This window comes from Ixodes scapularis, unplaced genomic scaffold (assembly GCF_016920785.2).
Source record: "Ixodes scapularis isolate PalLabHiFi unplaced genomic scaffold, ASM1692078v2 PGA_scaffold2__306_contigs__length_199485367, whole genome shotgun sequence".
Taxonomy (NCBI): domain Eukaryota; kingdom Metazoa; phylum Arthropoda; class Arachnida; order Ixodida; family Ixodidae; genus Ixodes; species Ixodes scapularis.
In genome coordinates, this window is record NW_024609857.1 from 91,659,002 (window position 1) to 91,672,847 (window position 13,846).

The 13,846-nt window shown below is 47.7% G+C and overlaps 1 protein-coding gene across 1 annotated transcript in view; it reads left to right on the forward strand.

Annotated features, from left to right (window-relative positions):
- LOC120841081 (procathepsin L-like) overlaps positions 1-10,475 on the forward strand; it is a 54,040-nt gene extending 43,565 nt beyond the window's left edge. The window contains exons 6-7 of the mRNA XM_040211908.2: positions 8,376-8,481; positions 10,222-10,475. Coding sequence (XP_040067842.1) covers positions 8,376-8,481; positions 10,222-10,324 — 209 coding nt within the window. The 3' untranslated portion in view covers positions 10,325-10,475. The remainder of the gene's footprint in view (positions 1-8,375; positions 8,482-10,221) is intronic.
- Positions 10,476-13,846: the final 3,371 nt, after the last annotated feature.

A 13,846-nucleotide genomic window follows, 5' to 3' on the forward strand; every position in this document is an offset into this window, starting at 1 on the left:
ACATATTTCAAGCGAATAAAATGACACATCTGAAATTTAGGAAATCTGTGCCACACCCCTTCAGACCGCGGTTCGGCGCACAGGGCAGCCTGCTCCTCATCCACCACGAGGTGTTAGCCAACCCACCGAAGTGCGGCCCAAGAGTCATAATGGCCGTCGACTTCAAGGGAACTTTCGACGTCCCTATTATGCTTCGAAACGGAGCACTAGCACGGGTATTTTGCTCTCCACTGTGCTAACACAAGGTATTGTTATTCCCAGGGTGACCTCAGTCGTGTGAATGGCCACAGACGTCCCGTTTATGTTCCGAAACAGATCATTAGTAGTTAGAGTTAGCTGCCCACAGTGTTGACGCAGGTTATTGTTACTCTCAGAGTGAACTCGGTAGTGTGAATGGCCACCGACGTCCAGTTTATGCTTCAAAACAGATCATTGGCAGTTAGAGTTAACTCCTCACAGTGCTGACGCACGTTATTGTTATTCTCAGAATGTCCTCGGCCGTCTGAATGGCTACCGACGTTCAGTTTATGCTTCGAAACAGATCATTGGCAGTTAGGGTTAGCTGCCCGCAGTGCTGACGCACGTCATTGCTTTTCTCAGAGAGGCCTCGGTCGTGTGAATGGCCACCGATGTCTAGTTCATGCTTCGAAACAGATCATTGGCAGTTCGAGTTAGCTGCCCGCAGTGCTGACGCACGTTATTGTTATTCTCAGAGTGGCCTCGGTCGTGTGAATGGCCACCGATGTCCAGTTTATGCTTCGAAACAGATCATTGGCAGTTAGAGTTAGCTGCCCACGGTGCTGACGCACGTTATTGTTATTCTCAGAGTGGCCTCGCTCGTGTGAATGGCCACCGACGTCCAGTTTACGGTTCGAAACAGATCATTGGCAGTTAGAGTTAGCTGCCCGCAGTGCTGACGCACGTTTTGGTTATTCTCAAAGTGGCCTCGGTCGTGTGAATGGCCACCGCCGTCCAGTTGACCCTTCGAAACAAATCATTGGAAGTTAGAGTTAGCTGCCCGCAGTGCTGACGCACGTTATGGTTATTCTCAAAGTGGCCTCGCTCGTGTGAATGGCCACCGACGTCCAGTTGACGCTTCGAAACAGATCATTGGCAGTTAGAGTTAGCTGCCCGCAGTGCTGACGCACGTTATGGTTATTCTCAAAGTGGCCTCGCTCGTGTGAATGGCCACCGACGTCCAGTTGACGCTTCGAAACAGATCATTGGCAGTTAGAGTTAGCTGCCCGCAGTGCTGACGCACGTTACTGTTATTCTCAGAGTGGCCTCGGTCGTGTGAATGGCCACCGACGTCCAGTTAACGCTTCGAAACAGATCATTGGCAGTTAGAGTTAGCTGCCCGCAGTGCTGACGCACGTTATGGTTATTCTCAGAGTGGCCTCGGTCGTGTGAATGGCCACCGATGTCCAGTTTATGCTTCGAAACAGATCATTGGCAGTTAGAGTTAGCTGCCCGCAGTGCTGACGCACGTTATTGTTATTCTTAGAGTGGCCTCGGTCGTGTGAATGACCACCGACGTCCAGTTTACGCTTCGAAACAGATCATTGGCAGTTAGAGGTAGCTGCCCGCAGTGCTGACGCAAGTTACTGTTATTCTCAGAGTGGCCTCGGTCGTGCGAATGGCCACCGACGTCCAGTTAACGCTTCGAAACAGATCATTGGCAGTTAGAGTTGGCTGCCCGCAGTGCTGACGCACGTTATTGTTATTCTTAGAGTGGCCTCGGTCGTGTGAATGGCCACCGACGTCCAGTTTACGCTTCGAAACAGATCATTGGCAGTTAGAGTTAGCTGCCCGCAGTGCTGACGCACGTTATGGTTAATCTCAAAGTGGCCTCGGTCGTGTGAATGGCCACCGATGTCCGTTCATGCTTCGAAACAGATCATTGGCAGTTAGAGTTAGCTGCCCGCAGTGCTGACGCACGTTATTGTTATTCTCAGAGTGGCCTCGGTCGTGTGAATGGCCACCGATGTCCAGTTTATGCTTCGAAAAAGATCATTGGCAGTTAGAGTTAGCTGCCCACAGTGCTGACGCACGTTACTGTTATACTCATAGTGGCCTCGGTCGTGTGAATGGCCACCGACGTCTAGTTTACGCTTCGAAACAGATCATTGGCAGTTAGAGTTAGCTGCCCGCAGTGCTGATGCACGTTACTGTTATTCTCAGAGTGGCCTCGGTCGTGTGAATAGCCACCGATGTCCAGTTTACGCTTCGAAACAGATCATTGGCAATTAGACTTAGCTGCCCGCAGTGCTGCCGCACGTTATGGTTATTCTCAAAGTAGCCTCGGTCGTGTGAATGGCCACCGATGTACAGTTTATGCTTCGAAACAGATCATTGGCAGTTAGAGTTAGCTGCCCACAGTGCTCACGCACGTTATGGTTATTCTAAGAGTGGCCTCGGTCGTGGGAATGGCCACCGATGTCCAGTTTATGGTTCGAAACATATCATTGGCAGTTAGAGTTAGCTGCCCGCAGTGCTGACGCACGTTATTGTTGTTCTCGAAATGGCCTCGGTCGTGGGAATGGCGACCAACGTCCAGTTTATGCTTTGAAACAGATCATTGGCAGTTTGAGCTAGCTGCCCACAGTGCTGCCGCACGTTATTGTTATTCTCAAAGTGGTCTCGGTCATGTGAATGGCCACCGACGTCCAGTTTACGCTTCGAAACAGATCATTGGCAGTTAGAGTTAGCTGCTCACAGTGCTGACGCTTGTTATGGTTATTCTCAGAGTGGCCTCGGTCGTGTGAATGGCACCGACGTCCAGTTTACGCTTCGAAACATATCATTGGCAGTTAGAGTTAGCTGCCCGCAGTGCTGACGCACGTTATGGTTATTCTCAGAGTGGCCTCGGTCGTGTGAATAGCCACCGATGTCCAGTTTACGCTCCGAAGCAGATCATTGGCAGTCAGAGTTAGCTGCCCGCAGTGCTGACGCACGTTATGGTTATTCTCAAAGTGGCCTCGGTCGTGTGAATGGCCACCGATTTCCAGTTTATGCTTCAAAACAGATCATTGGCATTTAGAGTTAGCTGCCCACAGTGCTGACGCACGTTATTGTTGTTTTCAGAGGGGCCTCGGTCGTGTGAATGACCACAGGCGTCCCCTTTAGACTTCAAAACAGAACAATGGTACTACGATTTCGCTCTCTGCTGTGCTAACACACGGTTTTATTCCCAGAGGCCTCAGTCGTGTGAATGGTCACAGACGTCCCATTAATGCTTTAAAGCAGAGCACTGGCGGTGATCTGTTGTGTCGTTTTTCTTAGACAAAAAAGAGCTTATTTGCAATCAAAATTCTATTTGTTGCGTAGCAAAGATGTTTAGACAGCGATAAGGGCCAATATGGCATCTGATGTCTTTGCCGTAGATGGGCTGCAAAGTTTTGTTTTCACGAAGTTGAAATTTATACTTATGATTCACGGCACAGTGCAATGTATACACCAGCTTAGACATTATCGCAACAAAAATAAAAAAAAGTTGGTCTGGTGGCTGCATATCGAAATGCTATACGGCAACAAGCAGAGGAGCATGACAACATGAGACACGGGAGGTCAGTGGTGGACAAGAACAACAATCCGATCTTAAAGCATATGAGTGGTCTTTAAGAGGACCGTTTTGTGTTCCGAGGTGTTCCACGCTTTCTCCATAATGGTGGCGTTAAACTTTGTCAAGGGGATCGACACCAGACAGGTCAATCTCGGATGGGGTGTCCTCTCCATCCAGCTGGATGGCGGTGGGCTGGATGTGGGCACTTGTGGTACCGCCTCGTCGGAACGTTGCTTCAATGTCAATAACGTGCCTGACAGCATTAATTCAGTTGTCAGTGATGACCTTGTCAACTTCTTCCTTCAGGAGTGTCCCCACGTCGACAATCTTGAACGTCGTGTTTCGGGCAGCAACGCCGTTCTTGAGCTGCGCCCATATCAGTTCAATAGGGTTGAACTCGCAGTGATACGATGGGAGCCTGACCACAATGCAGCCAGCCGTCTCGGCAGCAGTGTCCACATGATACTTTAGGGGCTGTTGCTTTACCAAGTCCACAATGTCGAGCAGCTGCTACTTCAGCATCTTGGGGTTCCATGAAATCTTTTTAGACGTCAGCCACTGTCGGATGTCGTCCTTGCCGGAACTCGTCGTCGGCCCTGCTTCCAACCGCCGTGAATGGTAAGAAGCGTTGTCCATGAAGATAACGCTTCCTGTTGGCAGTTTGTCGAGGACACCGTCAAACCACTTTTCGGAGCGGGCGCCATTCATTTCCTCGAGGTAATCGCCGGTCTTTTGTCTACTGAACAGGTCCAGGCAGCCGTCGACGAAGCCTTCATCGCTGCCGATGTGGGTGACAATAAGACGCTGGCCCTTCCCCAATAACTGCTTGAGGCCAGTCGAGAGACCACGCATGAAGACGTCGTGAGACGAGGCCACGGTCGTGTCTACCCACACCCTTGAGACAGTGTGCCCTGCCGTCACCCACGTCTCGTCCAAGTAGAAGATCTTCCGACCGTCTTGTCGGTGACGTGCGATCTCATGCAGGTGCTTCTGCTGCCAGGCGACGATGTCCTCTCGTTCAATCAGCCGCGAGTTTCGTCCCTCTTGTCATGCTCGAATCCGATGTCGTGGAGAAGGCGACGCACAGTCCAGGCCTTCAACGAGGGACGTTCAGTGCTCGTACAGAATTCGGCCGTTATCTTCTTGACCGTGGGGACCTCGTTCCGTCGAAAAAAATGGTTGATGCATGATCTCAGCACGCACAACGTGAAGTCGCCGCACCTGACTTTGCGCCGCCTCTTGCCTTCACTTGCTGGGCGCTTCCGAGAAAGTGTCACAACTTGTCCCTCGGTTTCTTTCGCCTGCTTCCTAATCTCGAGGATGCTGCGTACAGCAACACCGAGCAGTTTGCTGACTTTGATGCAGGACTCCTCTACAGTGAGGCCGGGCTGGGCGGGCGGTTCGTGTCGAACCTGAATGTACGCGTTCATTATCCGCTGCCGTGCAACTCGGTTGAGGACATTGCCGCTCTTATGCTTCCTGTAGATGCTCCTTGGCGTAGATGGCGAGGCTGCACTAGACTCTCTTGACGAAGAAGAATCGGAGGAATTGCATTCCGCTGTCTCCACGTTGGGATTTATAACGGAAAAGAATAGACGACTTCGGATTTGTCAAAACGCGAATCGCAGGGGCTTTCAAAACCAGGAACGCACGTTTTTTTTTTTTTTTTTTTTTTTTTTTAGCAAACGCAGCAAATGCACGGAATGTACCTAATTCGTGTAGGAAGGTTATCAAGCTAAAACCAACAACCATATATGCATTACTTATAAAAGTTACAATTTTCGTTGCACTGAAGCCTTCTTTTTACTTCAACCTTGTGGAGCGAGTAATGTAGAAGCCTAAAGTACATAATTTGCCTCGGTTAGGTGGCGCAGCTGCCGCCCCCTACAAGGTCTGTCTGTAGTCAATATCTATCCATTGAAGCAGAAGGGGCGTTTTCAGCGAACTATTTTCTCGACTGCGGAGGCGTCTGAAGCGGGCGCATTACGCTTATGGGGAGGAGCTTCTACTACCTTCTTAACTTGTAACCGACTATAGCGGTTGAACTAATGGCTTGTTCAAGATGGCCGCCGTGGGACCGCCGCCTTAAACGTTTAGTTAGCGCGCGGAGACGGACGCTTGTGAAGGACCCTTGCTCGGGCATTATGGAACAGTATTTTTGTTTTTTTCAGTCCTGCCTTACATGGTCTCGTCTGGCAGACCTTGTAGCTGTACTTTATTCTAGCATCCTTGCAGACGCGCTCTACCCCCTCCCCCCCCCCCCCCTTTCCCCCAGACAGCAACACATAGGAACAGGCCTATCCAAATCGAAACAGGAAGCGACAGATACTGAACTCTGGATCTCATTCTGCGTTCGGCGTAGAATATCTCCATATATCGCTCCGCGTGCCCTTTGCGACGCGTATCATATTCACAAAGTTCTCCTTACTCCTCTGAGAGCTACAACGCTGCCAAACGTACAAAGACAGTTTCGACAGTTAGAGTTACCGTAAATAACGTGGAAACCGGAAAAACTATACGCACGGGTTCTTGTAAGTTTTCTTGTTGGTCGCACACCAGACAACACAGCAGAAGTGTCCGTAACCCACAACCTGGGCGTCCAAGAAAGAAGGTCAACATCCATTTGATGGAGAACACGTCGTAGAATTCACAGCGAACGCGGCAAAACAGCGGCTGAAGACAGAAAAAAACTGAAGTGTAATACAAAGAAGTCGGAAACTTGTCAAGCCCTCTGTATCACAACTCGAAACCAAGCTTTGCAATCACCAAAAATGAAAAAATACGTGGCTCACCTTGTATTCTCAGAAAGTGGACTTGACGGGGTATGTCCCGTCTCGAAACCACCACGACATTTCGCAGGTTTCTCGGTTTTCATGCCACCGACGCAGGTATTATAACAGACGCTTCGACGCTTGCGGCATGGCCAACACGACGACGCCAGAAAATTTGGAACGTCATTATAACGCAACTTACAAACATGAAGATTTTTTGGAAGTTAAACTTTCGAGATATTATTAAAGGACCACAGTTTTTAGCGGGAGTATTTTTAAACAATAATATTTCAGACTACTTTTTGTAGTAGCGCCGCTTCGCGGACGGGAGTGGAGGCGTATCTGGCTTGCGAACCGGTCGGAGTTTCCGCGCTTTCCCTTGTGTATATTACTCTATATGGTGAAGCGGCGGGTGTGGAAAGGTCCCGGACGTACGGAGTGGCGCTGCGGTAGCATGGACTGGAGGATCCGAGCGTTCCGAGGGCCTTCGGCGAGCAGGTTTGGCTTAGCGGTTTGGCGGCGCGAACTGGCTTCCGTTCAGATCTTTCCTCCGTGTTTTCTGTTGCTTATGTTGATTGAAGTGCAATGCCGAATCGACGACGACGACGACAACGCCAGGAGCGCAGCAAATGCTATGCGATGCATGCGCTACCACAGCCCATGCTTTAGTGGCTCCCTCTCGTGCCGTCGATAGGATGGACGGCAGCCGTGAGCGCTCGCTGAGTTTACTACTTCTCCTCTAGTTAACTTTCATGACAGACGGGTGAAAGGCTAAAGAATGTGCAGCGAAAATCGAGGCGTGCTAGACGTGGTCTGACAGAAGCTTTTTGACATGGACATGAAGGAGTACCGGAAACTGCAGCACCTCAGCCTTGAACAATTTCCGCAGTTCCCTTCACGTGTGGAACCAAGAATCGTGTGAAAGAACTAACAAAACACAATTTTCCGTCATTTTTGTTATTCTCGTGAAGAAAAAAAAAGAAAGACGGTTACAATTCTCCGTAATGCCGAATTAGAGCGCAGCTTTTGAGGAGGAGGAGGGGTGGGTACGGAAGGGAGGGTATGCTCGTCTGGCCCCTCCTTACCCTGCCCTCCTGCTCCCCTCCCATTTAGCGGGAAATTTTCGCTAAATTTCCCGCTGAATTTGGCGAAAATTTCCCCACTAAGTTTAATGGGGAAATATTCCCGCTAAATTTTGCGGGAAATTTAGCGAAAATCGTCCTGTTAAATTAAGCGGGAAAATTGAATTGGTGTTGACGCCACATGGCATCAATTTCCGCGCTAAATTTAGCAAAAAGCTTTTCCGCTAAAATTAGCGCAAATATTTTCCCACTAAACTTCCTGTGACGTCACATTCATTCACGTGACGTCCTTATGGGAAACATTTCATAATGCAACGCGCGGTTACGCCGACGCCGACTACGGCGACGACGACGCCGCTCAAGCCGGAAACTGGCGCCTACGGCTAGAGCCTGCGCCCTAAAAATAATCTTATGTTGTTGCCAGCCCAAACGTTTTCCAAGTCCAAGTCACGAGAAAAGAACGCTCGGTTTTTTTAGTGCACGCGTGAGCGGATTGAAATTATATTTTATTTTTATTGCAGTAAACCTTTCTTCCTAGAATATATAGTTTTTCCTCGTTACTAAGTAATAACAATAACTTTAAAAATCTAATTTTTTTTTTTACAACTCACGGTTGAAAGCTAACACGAGCGGACTGCGTTTTCTTCAAACAATTTAGTCCATATTTGTTGTCACGGTGCACGTGACTCAAAAGCTAGATTTTTTTCGCAATCTCGGGCGTCGCTATCATCGGTCCCGGTGTGATTTTTGCTGGATCTGTTAAATTACTTTTGTAGGGCGTGCAAGTTCCACTTCGGGCTTGAACTTCGTCAACATTACCATGAAGACACACGACACGTATACGTTACGCGTATCAGAGAGCTGCGAGCCGCGCTTGGACTCGTGAAGAGCCGCAGTTTGGCCACCCTTGTTCTAACTCGCTGTCCGCTGACAACATGCACGATCTTTTGAAAATTGCAGGAATGTTCGACGAGCCAAGCTGCGACGTCTTGAATTTAGACCATGCTGTGCTGGTTGTTGGCTACGGAAGAGCAGATGGCAAGGACTACTGGTTGGTTAAAAATAGGCGAGTTTCCTTTGCTTCACAGTTTACTGCATACTTGATAGTGAGTGGTAAGACGAAGCCTCAACAGAATACTAAATTCCGGCGGTAAACTGAGGCGGACACCCTTCTTCAAGGGTGTCCGCTGCACTGACGTCCGTTTTAGTCGAGGTTTGTTTTAGCGACGATCTTGAATATTTTTTGCCTCTACCAATGAGGCTTACTTTGAGATACATTTCTTAAATTTGGATATATTAAGCATCACGTGAAATTTATGCGGGAACTAATCGACATACGTGTAATCTTCGTAATTTCGGTGGCGGAGCACCTGCGAATGAGTGTTTTTGAATTGTTGGGCATATAAGGCGGTGGCGGAGACACCAAAGTCATGATTCCTCTTTTGTGCGTGATCCATTACGTTTGTATTTGCTGTTCCTGTATAAGCGAGCGTTGTATGGGGTGCTTGTTGTTTGTAAACGTGCTCGTAAAAAGTATCCGCAGGATGCTACAAAGATCACCAGCATCCTCTTTTTTGGGCGTTCACAAGCATCCTATGGGTGTTTGTGTAACACCCTTACGATGCTCACGTTTACAAGTATCCGAAGGTTCTTAATGTAACACCCTTTGTGCGTGGTGAACTGTGTGTCCGGGATATGCACAGTGTGTTCCACGAAACACTGGCAAAATCGCTCCTGCGATTATTACTACGCACCACTCGGAAAAGTTGGTCGTTTTGATCTCTTCCAAAGGACCGACTGAAGAAAATTAATAACATTCGCGTGGTTTCGTAATTATTTCGCAGCAATAACTTTTTAATTAGTCAATTTAAAAGTATAGGATTGCTAAAGAATTACGGGAACTTCAGATTTTTCACTTGACAAATCTTTCTGCCTGTTTGAAAACGGGCCTTTTGTGCTGTCAATTCTTGAATTAGAATCACGGAATTACAAACTACTCATCTTGATACACCAATTTCGATAGGCCATCCTGCGGTCGGAGTCTTGGTGAGCGGATTCCTCTCTAAGAAACTTGTGGGCGCCATAAGAAAGGGGATCGAGGAGAAACATAGTAATGGTTAATTTTAATTTTAGTACTTCTAGAAATAATGAAATTAGCCTTATACAGTTGAACTTCGATTTAACGAAGTCACCGTGACCCGTTAATTATTTCGTTAAACCGGGAACTTCGTAAAATCGTGAGAGTCATTATGCGGACATAGGCTGCGAGGGGAATCCGAATTTCTTCGTTAAATCGATAAATTCGTACAATCGGGTTTCGTTCAATCGAGGGTTTATATTACTTTCTAAGAAAAGTCATCAAATTATTATGAAATTACTTCAAAAAGTAATCGATTTTAAGAAAGTTTATTCGTAATGAGTATCATGCAAGTCTGTGGATGTCACCCTGCATGAGCGGGTGCCGGAAGACGTTTGTGTCACGGCTTTCGAAACACCTCTGCTCACTTTCATTATAGATGCAGTCAACGCAGTACACACGCATGTACAAACCGACCCGGACAGCTTCTTTGAAATTTATTTACAGACATTTATTTACAGTTGTTTACATTTTTATTGGCGCTGAAAGCGCCAGTAGGAATGTCTTTTTGAAGGACCTAATGAATGCCTTCACACCCAAAAAATGCCCAGGGTCAGCGCTCAGTTACCACATTTAGGATCCCGGTGTAGCAGTCAGACGGATCTTCTACAAAAATAGCTACAAATAAAACTTTTTGATGAATTTTCCTTTTTTTCTTTTTCTTTTCAGCTGGGGAATTGCTTGGGGAGAAGAGGGTTACATCCGGATGAGCCGAAACAAAAATAACCAATGTGGAATTGCAACCCAGGCCAGTTACCCACTTGTGCGTTGAGTTGTTTTTATTTGTGGGCGTGCACATTTTGCAAAGCTACAGTGAGGTCAGGTATTCTTTCCAAAGGATAGCTTAAGGAAGCTCTTATAATTTTAGAACCCTTTCTAATTTGTCCGTGTGAAGTAATAAGCCATAACTCTTGTACGCTGCTTTCCTTGCTTTTCTTTTCAAATAAAAGATTTTCTCTGCGTGGTGTTTTGTTTTGTAGACAAGACTAATTTGACGGCTTGTGTAGGCAGGGTTTTCACTATGATTTAGAATGAGCTGAGACAGTACAAAATTAAGTGATTCGATGTTCCATAACACCTCACATTTCCTGTCACACGGGCATTTTAAATGACATTTCGCCTAACACCTTTCGAGCAACTCTGCTTCCTTTCACATTAACATGGACTGAGTGCAAAAACATAGGGAGGCTCTAGTGAGGGTGGGTGTAACTCAAAACCTGTAGAGCGTTTGCAATTTAATGGCGGTGCCTGAGGGAGAGGATCCGGGAAAGGATATGCGCAAATGTTGCCTGCACGAGAGCAGACGCCCGCTCTGTTGCAAATCTGTTGCTCCATGCGCCTTTCCTCCCCTCGCCTCCCATTGCAACGAACGCCTTGGCCAAGCCTCTCTCGCTTCCTTCTCGCTCCGAGAGGAGAAAGTAGGGTTGCCAGACAAGCAGCAACGTCCAAAATGGCGGAATTTACCGTTTTTCGCGTTAAAAAATACTTAACCTATCGCAACAAAACTGGTGGCCGTGGAAAAGTAATCACTTATACCTTTTGTAAATTATTCAAGCACCTTAATGGGTCCTTATGACCTGAGTTAGGAAATAAAACGACCCTTTGCCCCATAGACTCCCAGTAAAATTTAGCAATTAAATGGCGTCTATTAGCGAGTTCGTTTCACACGCACTGGCAGCGTTCGAGTTCTCTCCCAGAATGCATCGCACTCTCAGAGTGTTGCACGGAAAACTGGACTCAAACGAACTCGCCAAATGCACCGAGTGCAGAAGACTGATTCTGCCGCCATCTATGTTGTAGAAAAGGTAGCGACTTTAAACCGAAACTAGCGCCTTTCTGATCGGAGTGATGCGTGGGAATGCGAGAATGCAGTCGCTACCAACGTTTATCTAGAAACGTTGGTCGCTGCAACCTGTAGTTTATAGTTGCGATGACTTCAAGCAGCTCGGCTGCCGTAGAGATAGTTACAGACGGCGTAAATTTCCGCAACCAGCTGTCTACAAAGCAGCTGGTTGCGATCTTTCAATTCTTATAACCGTTTACACTGAAGAAAACTGATGATGCTGTCCGAGCACAAGCATGATCCGTTTGAACATGGTATTATGCGTGAACCGCTGAAAGGGTGCGGCTTAAAACTAGCCTGTTGGAATATCCAGCAAAACTGAGACCTTCTATTTGGATCGTCATTATAGGTGGATCAGATCTTAGCCTTGGTGAGGGCGTCGAGAACGAGAACATTCTCGAACAAAATACGACGGGGCAAGTTAGCTGACGTAGGTAAATGTTAAACATGATGATGTTGCCCACTCCTCGGGTAAAGTTACCATCTTTAGCTTTCTCTGATGCTTATTGAGCAGTCGGAGGTTTCTGCTGGGGGAGCTTTGTCGACAAATGTTAAATTTTTCCCCCGCACACGGATGGTGATGGATATCTCGGGGGCCGCTGTTACGTTTGTTCTGAGCCTTCCTTTACACACTGGTATATTTCAGCGTTTGTACGGCAACAGAGCGATTTAAAACCTGCAAATAAATCACGGGTTGTCAATTGCTTTCTTCGGGAAATAGCAGACGCTCACAATTCAAGCTCGCGTTTGATTTCGTTCGTGGCCCGCGGGACGCGATTTCTATCAGAAAATCTACTTTTTTTCCGTTCGGTTCCGCGACACATCGTAGCAGACGAACCCTCGTCGTCCGCTCCCGCTCCTCGCCGGCCCCGCCGGAGCTAGGCATGACGGGATTGCATTTTGGCGCACTCCCGATTTTTCGGTGCAGCGAGTGCGCGCACGCGTGGGGTGTCAGCGCTGAAACGAACTCGGAGAGTGCAACCACTCGTGGAGTGCCGGCCGAAACGAACCCGTTCCACGCTGCGAGTGGGCACGCGTGGGCACGAGTGCCGTGAAACGAACTCGCTATCAGGGGCTCCGGAAGCGGGGGGGCAGGGTGGGCTTGAGCCCCTCCTGTCCTCAGGACCGAGCTGCCGAGCCCCCCCCCTCCCCCTCCTTCTTCTTTTTTTTTTTTTTAGTTTGTGTGTTTGCAGGTTATCTGGTATGGGCCTTCGGCCTATCTGCTGTACCTCCGTCTCTCCTGAGCCGAAATAAATAAAATGACTCTTTATGCATGCTGACCTACCGCCCTCCTCACCTCCGCCAAGCACAAAAAGCACCGGGGCGACGGAGAGGCTTGCTTGAAAAGTCAAAACCAGAAGAAAATGACAGGCAGGACTCATGGGCCTGATTGACAACCGGTTAAAGCGAGCAAAGAGGGGACAGCGAAATGAATGGATTCCGACAAGACGACGTCGGCGAGCGTTTGTGTGCTTCCTCCGTGTGGAAGCATGCAGACTTGAGCCCGTTACTCAAAAAAGTAATTAATTACAATTACAATTACTTGGCCTAAAAAGTAGTGGATTACCGTTACAAATTACTCCCCGTAAAAGGTAACTGATTAATTACTTCGTTACTTTACTCAATTACTTTTGCGTTACTTTAAAGAAACACGCAGAATACCTGCAATATCTACTGCATGTTTGTGGGGGGGATTTCGGGCCCCATCAAAAATAAAACAGGTTCAATACTATATCTACCGATTATTCTAGGATAATAATTTTACGACGATAGATCTATAAAGCTGTAAAGGACTGGAACAGCTGTTCGATATAAACCAATCCAGCGCTGTCCACCGGGACAGAACTGAATCCCATGAACATGCGACGAATGCACATCGGTGGCGGAGGCACGCACACCATTCGAAATATGGCATCGGCAAACTTTAGAACACGACTCTGCCGAAGATGTGGTTTTTCTACGATTGATATATATTGCCTAAATAGGGGCGGGTTTAGCCACTAAAACCAACTGGCTGTGAGACGTACATGCGGTACCTGCGTTTGGGCAGATTTCAGAGTACCGCTTGTGGAAGGTTGTTATCCGGCCTTAACCCACTTGATAGTTTTTCTTGGTCATCAAACTAATCAAAACTGAAACTTCACACGAAATATTCATCCACAATCTTTCAGCCAAGCTGATTTTTCCGTTTAGAAAATATATAAAAAAAAAAAGCACTCTTTTCGGTGAACAGCATGCTTCAATGTATCTCACGCGTTTACAGCCGCCTTGCGCTGCCTTAACTCCTGTGGAGGCACCCTACTGTGTCCAAGTCAGCCACTGTTTGTTCTCAGAAAACTCGGGCTGCGATCCCTTTCCCTAAAATGCCAGAGTAACTTCCCGTAGGCACAATCCGCTGACGAGAACCCCAACATTCTTGTTTCTAGGAATATGGGTTCAGCTCCGAAGTCC